Source organism: Dipodomys spectabilis, unplaced genomic scaffold, assembly GCF_019054845.1.
Source record: "Dipodomys spectabilis isolate Male_0828 unplaced genomic scaffold, ASM1905484v1 ptg000096l, whole genome shotgun sequence".
NCBI lineage: Eukaryota > Metazoa > Chordata > Mammalia > Rodentia > Heteromyidae > Dipodomys > Dipodomys spectabilis.
The window spans coordinates 17,374,635-17,388,049 of NW_024870773.1; the positions used below are offsets into that span (position 1 = coordinate 17,374,635).

The 13,415-nt window shown below is 48.3% G+C and overlaps 1 protein-coding gene across 1 annotated transcript in view; it reads left to right on the plus strand.

The window, feature by feature from the left end:
- Positions 1-13,079, plus strand: part of Ccdc3 (coiled-coil domain containing 3) — a 65,400-nt gene extending 52,321 nt beyond the window's left edge. Inside the window, exon 3 of the mRNA XM_042686206.1 lies at positions 11,203-13,079. Coding sequence (XP_042542140.1) covers positions 11,203-11,475 — 273 coding nt within the window. The 3' untranslated portion in view covers positions 11,476-13,079. The remainder of the gene's footprint in view (positions 1-11,202) is intronic.
- Positions 13,080-13,415: the final 336 nt, after the last annotated feature.

Genomic DNA, 13,415 nt, shown 5'->3' on the forward strand with positions numbered 1-13,415 from the left:
AAAAAAAGACTAGTATTAATAAAGTACATTGGAATAATCGATCTCCTATTTGGAAGAGTTTTATACATATGCTCATTTCATATTATATACTCACATAGGTTGTAGGCAAATTAAAGAAATCAACATGAAAAAAATTAAACCCTAAATCAGTGCAGTAATTTTAAAAACAATTTGGTAAGAAAATTGCAACAAATGTTCTTTTAATTCAGTAATTTCATTTTTTTCAAGAATCAAAGAAATAAGTACTACAAAAATGATCTGGATAGAGAACTATGTATTAAATTCTTTAGCATTACTTAAAATAGTATAAAATTTGGAAATAAGCCAGGCACCAGTGGCTCACACTTGTAACCCTAGCTCTTCAGGAGACTGAGATCTGAGGAATGTGGTTCCAAGCCAGCCCAGGTGGGAAAGTTCATGAGACTCTTATCTCCAATTTAACTGCCAGAAAACTGGAAGTGGTGCTGGGGCTCCAAGTGGTAGGGCACTAGCTTTGAAGGAAAAAGCTCAGGAAAAGTGCCCAGGCCCTGAGTTCAAGCCCCATGACTGATCAAAAAAAAAAAATGGAGGGGCTGGGAAGGTAGATCAGTGGTAGAGTGCTTGCCTTGTATGCATGAGGCCCTGGGTTCGATTCCTCAGCACCATATAAGCAGAAAAAAAAAGCTGGAAGTGGCAATGTGGCTCAAGTGGTAGAGTGCTAGCCTTGAGCTGAAGAGCTGAGGGACAGCGCCCAGGCCCAGAGTTCAGGCCCCATGACCGGCAAAAAAAAAAAAAAAAAAAGGAAACAGTTCAAGAAGCCCAACACAAAAGATATGGTTAGGTAATTAAAGAATGATCTTAGTGAAATAGGCACAGCCATCTGACTAATCAAACTTGTAATATTTTTATGCAGTAGAAGTTTTAAAAAAAACAAATCTACCCCTCCCCCAAAGAATACAAGAATGTGTTTTAACAAATACACATCAGAAAGAGCAGAAAGAGGGTGTTTCAGCACCTGTCTCCCTGAAAAAAGTACTAGTGTGGCTAGTGTAGTAGTTCACACCTGTAATCCTCACTACATGGCAGGCAGAAATCAGGAGAGTTGCAGTTCGAGGCTAGCCCAAGCCTTAGTCCTCCACAATCATAAGATCCTGTCTCAACCGATAGCATGTATGCATCATGGCAAATGATGAGGGAAGCACAATGGCAGGGTGTGGTAGTATATACCTCTCATCCCAGAGACATGGGGAAGCACAAATAGGAGGATTGAAGTCCAGGCCAGCCTGGACATAAAGTGAGACTCATATTTTTAAAAATAGCCAAAGCACAAAGGGGTTGGCAGAATGACTCAAGTGGTAGAGGGCCTGCCTAGCAAGCATGTGGCCCTGAGTTCAAATGCCAGTATTGGGGGGGGAAATGAATTTGAACAACTCTACGTGCACAGAACCAACTTCTCAAGAAATCAAAGAGATGCCATAATTGGTGTAGCTAAGAAACAGGGCAAAATGAAGATGGCAGAAAATAGGATTTTAGCCCAGCCACACCAGCTTTTCCCCAGGCCCCAGCAGCAGCCAAGAGGGGTTGGGGAGGGAGACAGAGACACAGAGAGAGCTTTCCCTCAGGCATTTGGGGGAAAAAAACCATTGCTGCAGACCCTAATAACCAACTTACCACAGTAAACCCAGTGCCATCTATGTAGACACCCATCACTCAAACTCTAGGCAGGTGCCCTTGAACTCAGCCTCTAGGCCTCTCCCATCACCAGACATAGCACCAGCAAGGCCCCAATATGCGATCACCTGCTGGCATCCTCAAGCTTAGTAGCTTTCAATGAGTCCTGGCCCACCCTACTTCTAAGAGGACCTGCGTGAGGTCAGCCCACGCTGCCCCCAGCCTTCAGGCCTGTGCCAACATTAGGTTGTCGCCTACAGACACTGGTTACAGGCCTGCCTCCAGCCAAGCTGGCCCCTATGGCTCCCGGGGTCCCTTACCTGACTACACCAGATCAGAACCTACGGCCTAGAATTCAGTGGATTCAGGAACCACAGCCTCAGTGGCAGCTTGTCGACAGATGCCCTGCCCCACCCCTGTAAACCTCAGACTTTGGGACAGTTTCTGTGGTCCCAGGATGCAGGCCTACCCTAGTAGAGGCAAGAACCAGACTGAGGGCAGAACTCCGCGGGCCTGTGCAGAGCCAGGCTCCAGGCCAGGCCACCATGGTGACAGTTGAGCTCCCATAAGCCAGAGCGTCAAACTGGCTCCCGTGAATCCAGTGTACCCTTGTGGATCCAAGCGCCCAGCTTCCCAGAGTCTCTGGACTGGTCACGAGTGAAGAGCTTTTGCCAGACAAAACCAATCTTCAAAGACTAGAACAAGGCCCCATTTCCTTAACTATGCAGATGGATTCTTGAAGGATCAAGGACAATCTTGTGCACCATTAGGCACAGAACAGACTCATTGCAGGAGCTTTTCGTTGATGTTGTTGTTGTTGGTCATGAGGCTTGAATTCTGGGCCTGGGTGCTGTCCCTGAGCTCTGCACCTCAAGGCAAGCACTCTACCACTTGAACCACAGCACCACTTCTGGTTTTCTAGTGGTTTATTGGAGATAAGAGTCTTATGGACTTTCCTGCCTAGGCTGGCTTTGAACTGCCATCCTCAGATCTCACCCTCCTGAGTAGCTAGGATTACAGGCATGAGCCACCGGTGCCTGGCTCCAGGAGCTCTTAGAGAGTGTGGAGAGAAGCATCATGTGGGAGACAGAATGAAAACAAGCCTGCCAGGCAGCGACATGGAACAGCAAACTGTTGGAAGTGGTGGCTATGAATGTGTTAGGATTTTTGAATAATGGAACAAAACTGAAGATATACTGAACTTTCACCTCATAGACAACATCCATTTTTCCTTTTTCATTGGTCAAACCATGTTCTGAGTAGGGAGTTTTGTCATTCAATGCCTTCCCACATGAAACTTTGCCCTGAGTTGTGCTATTAAAACTTTCAAGTTGGAGGCTGGGAAGGTGGCTCAGTGGTAGAGCGCTTGCCATGCATGCATGAGGCCCTGGGTTCAATTCCTCAGTACCACATAAGCAGAAAAAGCCAGAAGTGGTGCTATCTGGCTCAAGTGGTAGAGCACTTGCCTTGAGCCGAAGAGCTAGGGACAGCCCCCAGGCCCAAAGTTCAGGGCCCACGACCGACAAAAAACAAAAACAAAACAAAAACAAAATAAAACCTTTCAAGTTGGCTAGGAAAGATAACTCCAGAGTTGGCAGAATCCCGTATGACTGTGCTTCAGTATTTGTCATCTATTGTTTACAGGTTTTCCAACAATGTATTACCTAAGACAGTATTGAGAATCGATTCTGAGATATGAGATTCTTGACTCAGCCTGGCAGTTGGTGATAATAGCCAGGCTCAACATTCGGTGATGTGAAGGCTTTTCCACCAGCTCTCTGCCTTTCTTTCCAGTATTATCAGATCTCAACTTTAAGGCAGCAGGAGCACCTCCCAGTAGCCTGCAAGTGGGACAGCCGAGTCCGAGGCCAGGGCTTCAACATCCCCACCCCCAGTGTAAGAAGAGACACAGCTCCAGGGTTATCTCAGCACCAGGGCCAGAAGCAGGCAAGACAGGGACTACATTTGATAAACCCTCAGGAATAAACCATCTTTCAGCTGAATCAGGTCCTGAAAGTGGCGCGTGGACAAGCCATCAGTCTCTGAGAAGAAAACATGAGTGCTCACAGCTCATAACTTTCCATCACATTCCTCAGCCGGGCGGGCGGTAAGAGCCCTGGGGGTTTTTAGTCAGCAGTAAGGACAGAGACAGACAAACACCACAGCCAGGAGGAGAAAAAGCACAGCCCTATCCCTGGCTGTTTTGTCTCAGTCAAAGAGCTGGAGGCTGGACTGGGCACAGGAGTGCACACCTGTAAACTTGGCTTCATGGGAGACAGAGATAGGAGGAATAGTCTGAAGCCAGTCTTGGGCCAAAGTATAAGGCCTTACTCAAGAAGATAAGCAGAGCAAAAAGGACTGGTGGCATGACTCAAGGGGTAAAGCATTTGCTTAGACTGGGACTGGGCTTGGGAGTGCATACCTGTAATCCTAGTTGCATAGGAGGCAGAGGTAGGAGGAGTGGGGTCTGAAGCCAAAAGTACAGGCAAAAGTCCTAGGCCTTATCTGGAAAAAAAAAAAAAAAAACTAGAGTACAAAGGGCTGAGGACATGGTTCAAGTGGTAGAGCATTTACCTGGCAAGTATAAGGCCCTGAGTTCAAATCCCAAGACCTCATCTGGCCACAAAATAAGCTGGAGCTGGAATCCATCCTAGTTACCCAATCACCAAGGCGGTGGAGAAAGACCCACCGGTGGGATGGGTACCCTGGATGTTTGGCTCACTGCCTACCCCACCTGTGTGCACTGAGCAGTCATGTTGCTACGTCCTGACCTCGAGAGGCTGCCCTGAACCTCCCCAGGTGAGCGCCATGGGACTTAGCTCCCGGAGACTCCTCCCTTGGGCAGAGCAGTGACCCACGATACAGAGCCAACAGTGCGAGCTGGTGACCCGGGCAGCACACTTTCTGGGCCAAGTCCTCTACCACCTGAGTCCTGCCCCCAGTCCAAGCAGAGATTTTCTAAACAGAAGAAACGGGGCATGCAAGGGTGTAGATATGGGCAAGAACCCCGTGTGCTTAGTGACGAGTAGTTCCATCAGTAATGGTCCGGTTGAGAGTGAACGGTGCACGCTTCCTGTACTGTTCAGTGCACCGCAGGCGCCATGCCAAAGACTGCATGCACGTGATCTGATTTCATGTCCAGTCTGGGGGGGAGACTGAGTCACAGGAGATTCTGTGACTTTAAGCAAGGCCCCACTGTCAGGCGATGGGAGCAGAATGGACTCCACAGGGTGTAGAACCCTCTGAGCTAGGGCTTGAGATCCAGGTTTTGCCTGACCCAAAGCCTTTCTTCCACGCGGTGCTCAGCCGCCCCTAGCTCAGGCCTGTGAGGCTCAGAAGCGGGAAGGCAGCTGGCACCGCTTCAGCTGCACCAAGCCAGGGCCCGAGGCACCTCTGGGCCTCTGAGCCCAGAAAAGAATATTTATTGACCTCAACTCCAGGACATGGAAGCCAGAGGTTTGTTTGTTTCCTCTGTGGCGGTTTTAGTTTTCTGGTTGTCCTGTTTGTTCATTGATGTGTCTTTGGGAGGGTAAGGGGGAAGCACAGAAATGGAGGGACAAAGGGTGAACCAACGCAGCAGTGATACTCACTAGACGCTATGTTGAAAACGAACTTTACAACTTGTGGGTGGGGATGGGAGGGAGCAAGGGAAAGGGTGACGTTGTCCAAAAAGAAATAGACTCATTACCTGACTTGTGTCACTGTTAAGCCCTCTGTACATCACCTTTATAAAGAACAACTAAAAAAGTTAACAAAAGAAGTGGTGCCCAGTGGAAGAACACTTGCTCTAGCGCTCTCCTCTGACCATCTGTCTGAGCCCAACTCTACTTTGCTTACCTTCTGACCACTGTGGGTCTGGGGCACATGCTTCCTTTCTGCGGGGTTCCTGGCACACGCGGCACAGCTCATTGTGACCCTGGGTGGAGCAGAGAATCCTCTGCCAAGTTAAACAGCCACTGGAATCTCAGGTTGCCCCTCCGCAGTGTCCTTGGAACTGCTCCGTTGCTTCTGAGGGCTGGGCATTGCTTCAGCAGCGCTGGGTGGCATCCAGCCTGGGCCTGTCAGATCGCTCAGGAACCTATTCTGCATACACGTGGCTCTCCTACCTAGCATCTCATCAAGCGGGATTCAAACAGAGGTGAATTCAAGCTGCTTTTCCTGCCTGCATACGAAAGGGTTGAAGGGAATTGTGAGGGTGGGGGTCCATGGGCCAAGGTCCAGAGGCACTCCTGAATCACACAGATGATCAGACAGTCAGATCCTCGTGGGCTGTGGGTTTCTAGACCTTTCCAGCAAGTGAAAGTGCTAGGAAGCTTACTTTCCCAATGCTGTTGTACAGTGAGTTTTACATTTGAGTAGTTATGCCACAAAGAGCTATGCTAACTTCCTTCCAGGCATTTGAAATCGGAAGTCATTGTTTAAGATGGAGCTCGACAGAACCTCTGACAAAAATCGAGGAGACATTGAACTATAACCTGGCAGCCCAAAGGCAGGAATCAAAATCAGCGTTCCAAAATAGTGTGAAAAGTACCAAATGTTTTCCCTCTCCCTTTCCTTCATTCTTTGCTGTGCCTTATCTTCCCCCTTAATCCATCCAACCACCAGCTCTTGTATCTGTATTGCGTTTATCTCAAGTCCTTCCTGAGGTCAGAGTTCAGATCCCTCCCCCCCCAAAAAAAAAGATCAGATAGTGAAAAAAATACCTTAGGCTGCGGACCACAAAAACCTCTGATGATATATAAATGCACAAGTGTAGCGGTGTTCTAATAAAACTTTATGCACAAGAAGAGATGGTGGGCTGGATTTGGCCACAAGCCATAGTTTGCTGATCATTTCTCCAGTTTCTCTCCTCCCTCCCTTCTTCCCTGCTCTTCTCTCCCTTTCTCCCTGCTCTTCTCTCCCTTTCTCCCTCCCTCCCCCCCCTCCTCCTTCATTTCTCTCTTTTTGAGTATCAAGAACAGATATAAGGCGTTAAAACGGCAAGCTATTTGTCTCTGTTGTTGGTTTTGGACTGTCTTTGCCTTGTTTTCTACATTTGGGAAAGTACACATTGTCTGGTCTTTCTTTCTAGGTGGTTATTTAAATTGAAAGCAGCTGTGAAACAGGAATTCCCTCAGGATTTGGTACATCTGCTGCTGTGAAAGGAAGAATTTTTAAATACACTGTTTTTGGTTTTGTGAGCTGCAAAGCTTACTGGCATATTGCAGAATAACTCAGGAAAATTTGCTGGACCTTACAGAAATACCCAAATGCTTTTGCCAGAATGAATGAATGAATTTATAGGAACTAACATGGTTTAGACAGGACAGAGGCTGAGTCTAGATGGTAACTAAGAGACACATTTCCTTAACCAGTAGAGAGCTTGACTCTGAAACGTCTTCACAGCCCCTGAATTTCCTGGAGAAACAGCAAGTCAGAGAGGAAGACTTTCTGTAGATATACAGGGGAAGAATTCCCCATAGGTTTGTCTTATCATTGGAGACGCGTGACTAGGGAGGTCACATGAAGATCACTCAGCCTTAGGATGGACCAGCACCCACCTTGACATCCCTCTGCCTTCACTTGTGACCATAACTTGGTCCCTTGCTCCCTTCCCCAGCCTCCTCTGCAATACTCAGTGGAAGTCAGGATGAAACTCAATGCTAATGCCCTATCATTTAAGCCATAGTTCCATTTCTGGCTTTTTGGTGAAAAATTGGGCATAAGAGTCTTATTTACTTTCCTGCCTAGGCTGGATTTGAACCACGATCCTCAAAACTCAGCCTCCTGAGTAGCTGGGATTACAGGCATGAGCCACTGGTGCCTGGCTTTTGAGGAATACTTGTAACTCCTCTTGGATCTGGTGTAATGGCACACCATTGGATTCTGTCCAGGCAGCCACATAAAACCCCAGTCCTGTTGGCTTACTAGACTTTGCTAGCCCCCTTTTATCCTTTTCTTGGTTGAAGAACCTACCATAACTTATGACTTAAGAAGAGTTGATACAAAGTGCTTTTTCTGAGTTCTTAACTTGGTCCAACCCTCAATAAGTTATATAGAACCCACCTACTCATAAAATAGAAATCGGCTCACCTGACCCAGAAAGTTTCTGTGCCTACCTCCTAATCTTTTTGGTCTCATGTTGGCCAGAAGAGGGCAGTGTTGTGTATGTGGTGTCCCTGGAACAGTACCATCCCCAGAAGCCCAAGCACTGTATTAAATGTCAGGTATTTTCTGCAATGCTGGGTCAGGTTCTTTTTTTTTTTTTTTTTTTTTAAATCATATGTCTAAATTGGCCAGAGACCAACATGAGCTAGGCTTCATCGAGTCTGATCTGTCTCTGTGGAGGGCACTGAGCCTTATTCATCCTAGTATGGGAAGACCTAGGGGCATATTTGTTGTGTACCCTGGAGACCAAAGTGGACCTGCAGAAGGCTATGCCACCTGCTTCTAGACAGAGCTGTGTGTGAGGGGCAGCACTACAGGTGGAAGGAGACTGCACAGCAGAGACTCTGAGATGGTAAAGACACAACCCGAAGCCACTTGGCTTGGTGCATAAACTGCGTGAAGCTGGTCTACCAGACACACAGGCCAGGTCTAAACACAAAGGTTAAAAGTTTTAAGAGACTTCTTCTGTGACAGTGGCTACCAGAGGTTCATCTGCTGTCTACTAGGGCATGGGCTGAAGCACTTGTCAGATAAAGCTTATTAAATCTGCCATGACCAGCCCGTGGTACAAAGAGACAAAAGGGAGCGGCTGGTCTACAACTTGGAAGGAGTCCCTGAGCTTAGTGGATTATACTGGAAGTGTTGCAGACCATGCTGCTAGGGTTAGCGATGCATCTAGGACAGGAGGCAGGTGATGAAGAAGCAGGACAAAAAAATAGAGGGAGGAGCTGATCTGCAGAGACAACTCAAATAAAGTCCTCACTTAAGCCATTGGGCACTTTTGGACAGGACGTCAGAGATGTTCCAAGATTGGAACAGGGGTCATGGCTTTCCTACTCTTGTGTTAACCGGCCATGAGGCATGATCCAGGGACAGGTTCTAGAGAGACTCAGTGGAGTGCTGTCAGCCTGAAACACACCTACAAGCTGGGGGAAATGAGCCCACCTGTGCTACAAGGGAAATACAATTGATGCAGCATGGAGTTCACTGCCCCAGACTCCAGAAGCTTGCTCAAGGTTTATAGCACTTGGAGTTGAAATTGCAGGACCTTAAAGCAAGTCAGTTGGCTTCAGAGTCCGCATGTAACCACACCACTGTATTGCAGTGTAGGTGGTGGAGCTCCATGGATATAGTACTTCTTCAGTATCCACAGGGCATTGGCTCCAGGAGACCTTCAGATCTGCAGAGGCTCAAAGCCCTCATAAAATGACATTGTTGCTGGGCGCCAGTGGCTCTCGCCTGTAATCCTAGCTACTCAGGAGGCTGAGATCTGAGGATTGCGGTTCAAAGCCAGCCCAGGCAGGAAAGTCTGTGAAACTCTTATCTCCAATAAACACTCAGAAAACTGGAAGTGGCGCAGTAGCTCAAGTGGTAGAGTGCTCGCCTTGAGCTGAAGAGCTGAGGGACAGCGCCCAGGCCTAGAGTTCAAGTCCCACGGGACTAACCAAAAAAAAAAATGACGTTTTTGCATATAATCATCTCTACCTCACTTGTAATACCACAGCACACTGTGCATGCTGTATAAATTGTCCTACCGTATTGTTTAAGCAATAATGACAAGAGAAAAGGCCATCATGCATGTCAGTACAGACACAAGCCTCACAGCCTAACAAAGCACACAAACAAGATGCCAGGTGAACAATGCTTAAGTGATGAGAGAGAGAGAGAGAGAGAGGAGAGAAGAGAGATCTGAGAGGAGGTGGTAGTTATGTCTACATCTCATTCATAGAGATTCAGCACACAGAAAATCTGTTTCATTTTTCAGAACTTATTAAGTTGTTTTGTTGTTTCTTTTGTAGCAGGGCCTATGTAACCCAGGCTGGCCTCAAACTCCCAATCCTCTTGCCTCAGTCTCCCCAGTGCTGGTATTACACGTTTGCTGCCTTGCTCCACTCTCATTTCCTAGAATTTTTATGACAGTATTTTTGATCGATGGCTGGTTGAACCCACAGATGCAGAACTCACAGATACAGCATCTGTGGGTTGAACCTATGGCTTCCCTCTTACTAAGCAAGGGTTCTATTACTTGATCTCTGACCCCAACTCTTTTGTCTGCATTTTGCTTTTGAGATACAGCCTCTCTAACTTTGCTCAGGCTGGTCCTAACCTCTCAGCCCTCATGCTTCTTCTTCCTGGGTAGCTGAGATTATAGACATGTGTTACTGTGTCTGGCCAGGAGCATAGCGCTTGATAATGCAGGGCAGGTAGGAGAAGAAAGAGGCTGGATATGAAAAGACTCCTTTATATAGATGTGATACTAGAATGTAGCACACAATCCAAAGAGTTGACAGTAAAAATAAGTCTTTGCCCTTCTATCTCCTCTGCTTCTGAGGTACAGCCATTGTTACCACTGTGACCGTATGGTTATCAGATGACACGTTTGTAAGGTATCACATTATCCATACTCATCTGCACTGTGCCCCCTATATTAACACCCACACTTACTATTTGTACCTCAGAGCTGCTTTCTCCTCTGAAGGACACATTTTCACTTGTATAATGATGTACTCGTAACTTCTTGAGCCAAATGTCTCTTGATGGGCATTTCTAGATGGCTTTCAAGCCTTGTAAATAACAAGTGGTGTTGTGTTCATCAAACTCTTTGTCATAGAACAAAGACCCCCCCCCAAAAAAAAAAAACTTGAACAAAGATTAATTTTGACCCACCGTTAGAGAAGTTTCAGCCCATGGTCCTTTGGTTCCCTTGCTTCTGGGCCTGTGATACAGGAAGACATGACAGTGAGCTCCTCACGGTGGACAGGAAGAGGGATACCGGAAGTGGCAAGGGCAAGACACGGTTCCTTAAGGACCTCCCCCCCCCCCCCCCCCCCCCCCGACTACTTCCTCCAGCTAGGCCACCTCCTAAAGCTTCCAACAAATCCAAAAGTAGAGCCTCCTGTGGGGGAACAAGCACAGAAACCTGGGGGAGAGGGGAACATTTCATATTCAGACCATAACAAGGTGCTAGAGCATGTCTTTTATTCATGCCACAGGACAGTGGCTGTTCCCCCAAACCTTTGCCCTTTGATTTTTGCAAGTTAATAGATGAAAACTAGTCCTGTTCTCCAGCTTGGACTTGCTTTTATCTCCAACTTGCTTTTATCTTAACTGCGGGCAGGGCTGAGCATCTGCCCACCGGCCCACAGGCTACCGCGTGTGCACTTTTCCGCGCATGCCCTTTGGTGCTCAGAGGCTGGCAGGAGCGCCATCTTTCCTTGCTACAGGTGCTACGCATTCACAGTATCATTGGCAAACAGACTCTTCGGAGGAAGCCAAGTGCAGAAAGCAAAAGGGAGGGCTGTGTGTGTAGGCGAGGTCGCAGGGCCCGGCGTCCCTGTCCGGGTGAGCGGGTGTGGCCGCGCCGGGGACGCTCACCTGCCTCTCTGCCCGGTGCTCTGTCCCCAGCTCATGTGCTCCTCGGTGCAGAAGGCCCTGTTTGAGGAGGAGGACCACGTCAAGAAGCTGCAGCAGAAGGTGGCCACCCTGGAGAAGCGGAACAAGCAGCTCCGTGAGCGGGTCAAGAAGGTCAAGCGGTCTCTGCGGCAGGCGCGCAAGAACAGCCGCCACCTGGAGCTGGTGAACCAGAAACTCAGCGGGAAGCTCCTGGCGGTGGGCGCGCAGCCGCACATCAACGCCCTGGGGCGGGAGCCCGCGCGCGCCCCCTACCGACGCGGGTAGCAGGTGCAGAGGACTCCAGGCTCTGGCCTGGCCTGGCCTGGCGGGGGGGAAAGAGGATTTAGCTTCGTGGGTACACTAGTTCAGATCTCACAGGAGGTATCTAGGATGCATTTGGTGGAGTCTATCCAGATAAAATAACAAGTCTCTCCACCACTCATCTTTCCCCGCCAAACCCCAAACAAGGTACCTGGAAGTCCACAGGCAGGAGGCCCCGTGAATGCTGTGTCTAGGGCCTGGCCTTAGTTCTGAGGAAGTGGGGCATGGCAGGGAGGGTAGCAGTCTGGAAAGTGGGGAGAGAATATTCCAGAGCCTAAGTGTAAAAGACATCACGGGGCTTAGCTTTGATTTCCAAAGAAATCAGTATGGGTCAATGCATCATGAGGAGTGAGCTGAAATGAAGTACTGGAACCTTCTGTTGTCTCTGTGCCCCCTTCTTTGGGAGCAGGATGCCAACAGGTGAAATGTTGGGGGGTGGGGTGGGGGCGAGATGCTTCTGCATTCAGAGCTTTTCTCCTCACAAAGGCAGGTTAGGATGTAACAAGCTCATCACAGGTGAGGGAATTGAGCTGGGAGTGGGCCGGTGGTAATTAAACAAGATGAATTATACCTGCTTTCCACACCAGCTCCCTAGGGCTGCAGGTTGCTTTAATCTAAAGAGTAATTGCATTTATGGGCCCTCCATGTTTCATCAAAATGCATGCCCCAATGGAAATTTAGCTCAGCCACGGCTAGATGCTAACTTGGTGCTTGCTCAGTCATTGCTTCTCACGTCTGTCTCTGAGTTCAAAGTCTTGCTGACTTTGAATGCACTGTGAACTTCTGCAAAGACACCTTCCTCCCGCTTGGGATGACCTTACCTCATTCCCAGGCAGGCTCCCAAGGGCTTTATGCAAACACTCCCTTCTCATCTCCCCAGGCCTGTCTATACTCTGAAGGTAACACTTGGGCATGTGCCCCTGCCCTTAAATCAGTTCCTTAGACAATCAAGCACCTCACTTCTGTGGGGGAAAGGCTTCTAAAGGCAGTTCCAGTAAAAGAGAATATTACTAAGCACTTAAGCATGCCTGATCGAGTCCCAGCTAGCAGAGTGGTCATCTCTTGGTTCTCTTTTGGTGATGAGCCTCCAAGCCTGCTATTTCACTAAAAGAAGTCTCTGACCCTATGTGATCTGCCATCCAGAAACCTCCCCAGGACTTCTGACATTACTCTCACACTGGAAATGGCTGCTCCTGTCACATTGCTACTCTTTTACCTTAAGGAAAGCCAGATGCTTTGAACTCTGGCAGTCAGTCTAAGGAGATGGAGCCTGTGTCACTCAAGTCTTGCTGCACAGTGGAGAAGTCTACGTGCTGTTTTGCCTGGCAGGGGATCTTATGCCCTGAGCATGCAGCCACTGAAGTTTCCCTTTGTTAATTGCACTGTTCATAGTGTGCTATAATAGAAGGAACATTTTTCTAGTTTATTCTATCGGGGAACATTTCATCAAAGCACTTTGTTTCCACCCAAGGCAATGGCAGGCCCAGGGAGGTGGGGGTGGTAACTGACAGCCAGGGTTGGATCTCTCCAGATACATTCTGTTCTGCTTTTCCAATAAATATGAGCAGCTATTTCAACCAAAGCAGGCTGTTGAGTGTTTCTTTGGGTCTGGGAGATTTGGAATTTCCAGCTTTGGCCTGGAAAAGTGTTTTAGATTCCTTAAGGAAATGCCTGTGACTAACTCGTAGGCCCCTGAGGAGACAGTTCAAGACTTCTCTGCCCTTCCTATCTGGATATGGCCTCACCCATTTGCCCCCTTTTGTTCCTGTTTCTCAGCACACCTGTGGGGAGAGAGGGTAGCAGGCCTTGTTCCCCATAGGGAACAGCAGCATCATTAATCAGTCAGTGCACTGTGGTCTGTGGCCAATGAGAAGTCCCAGGTCCCTGTTACCGGCTGCTGTGTC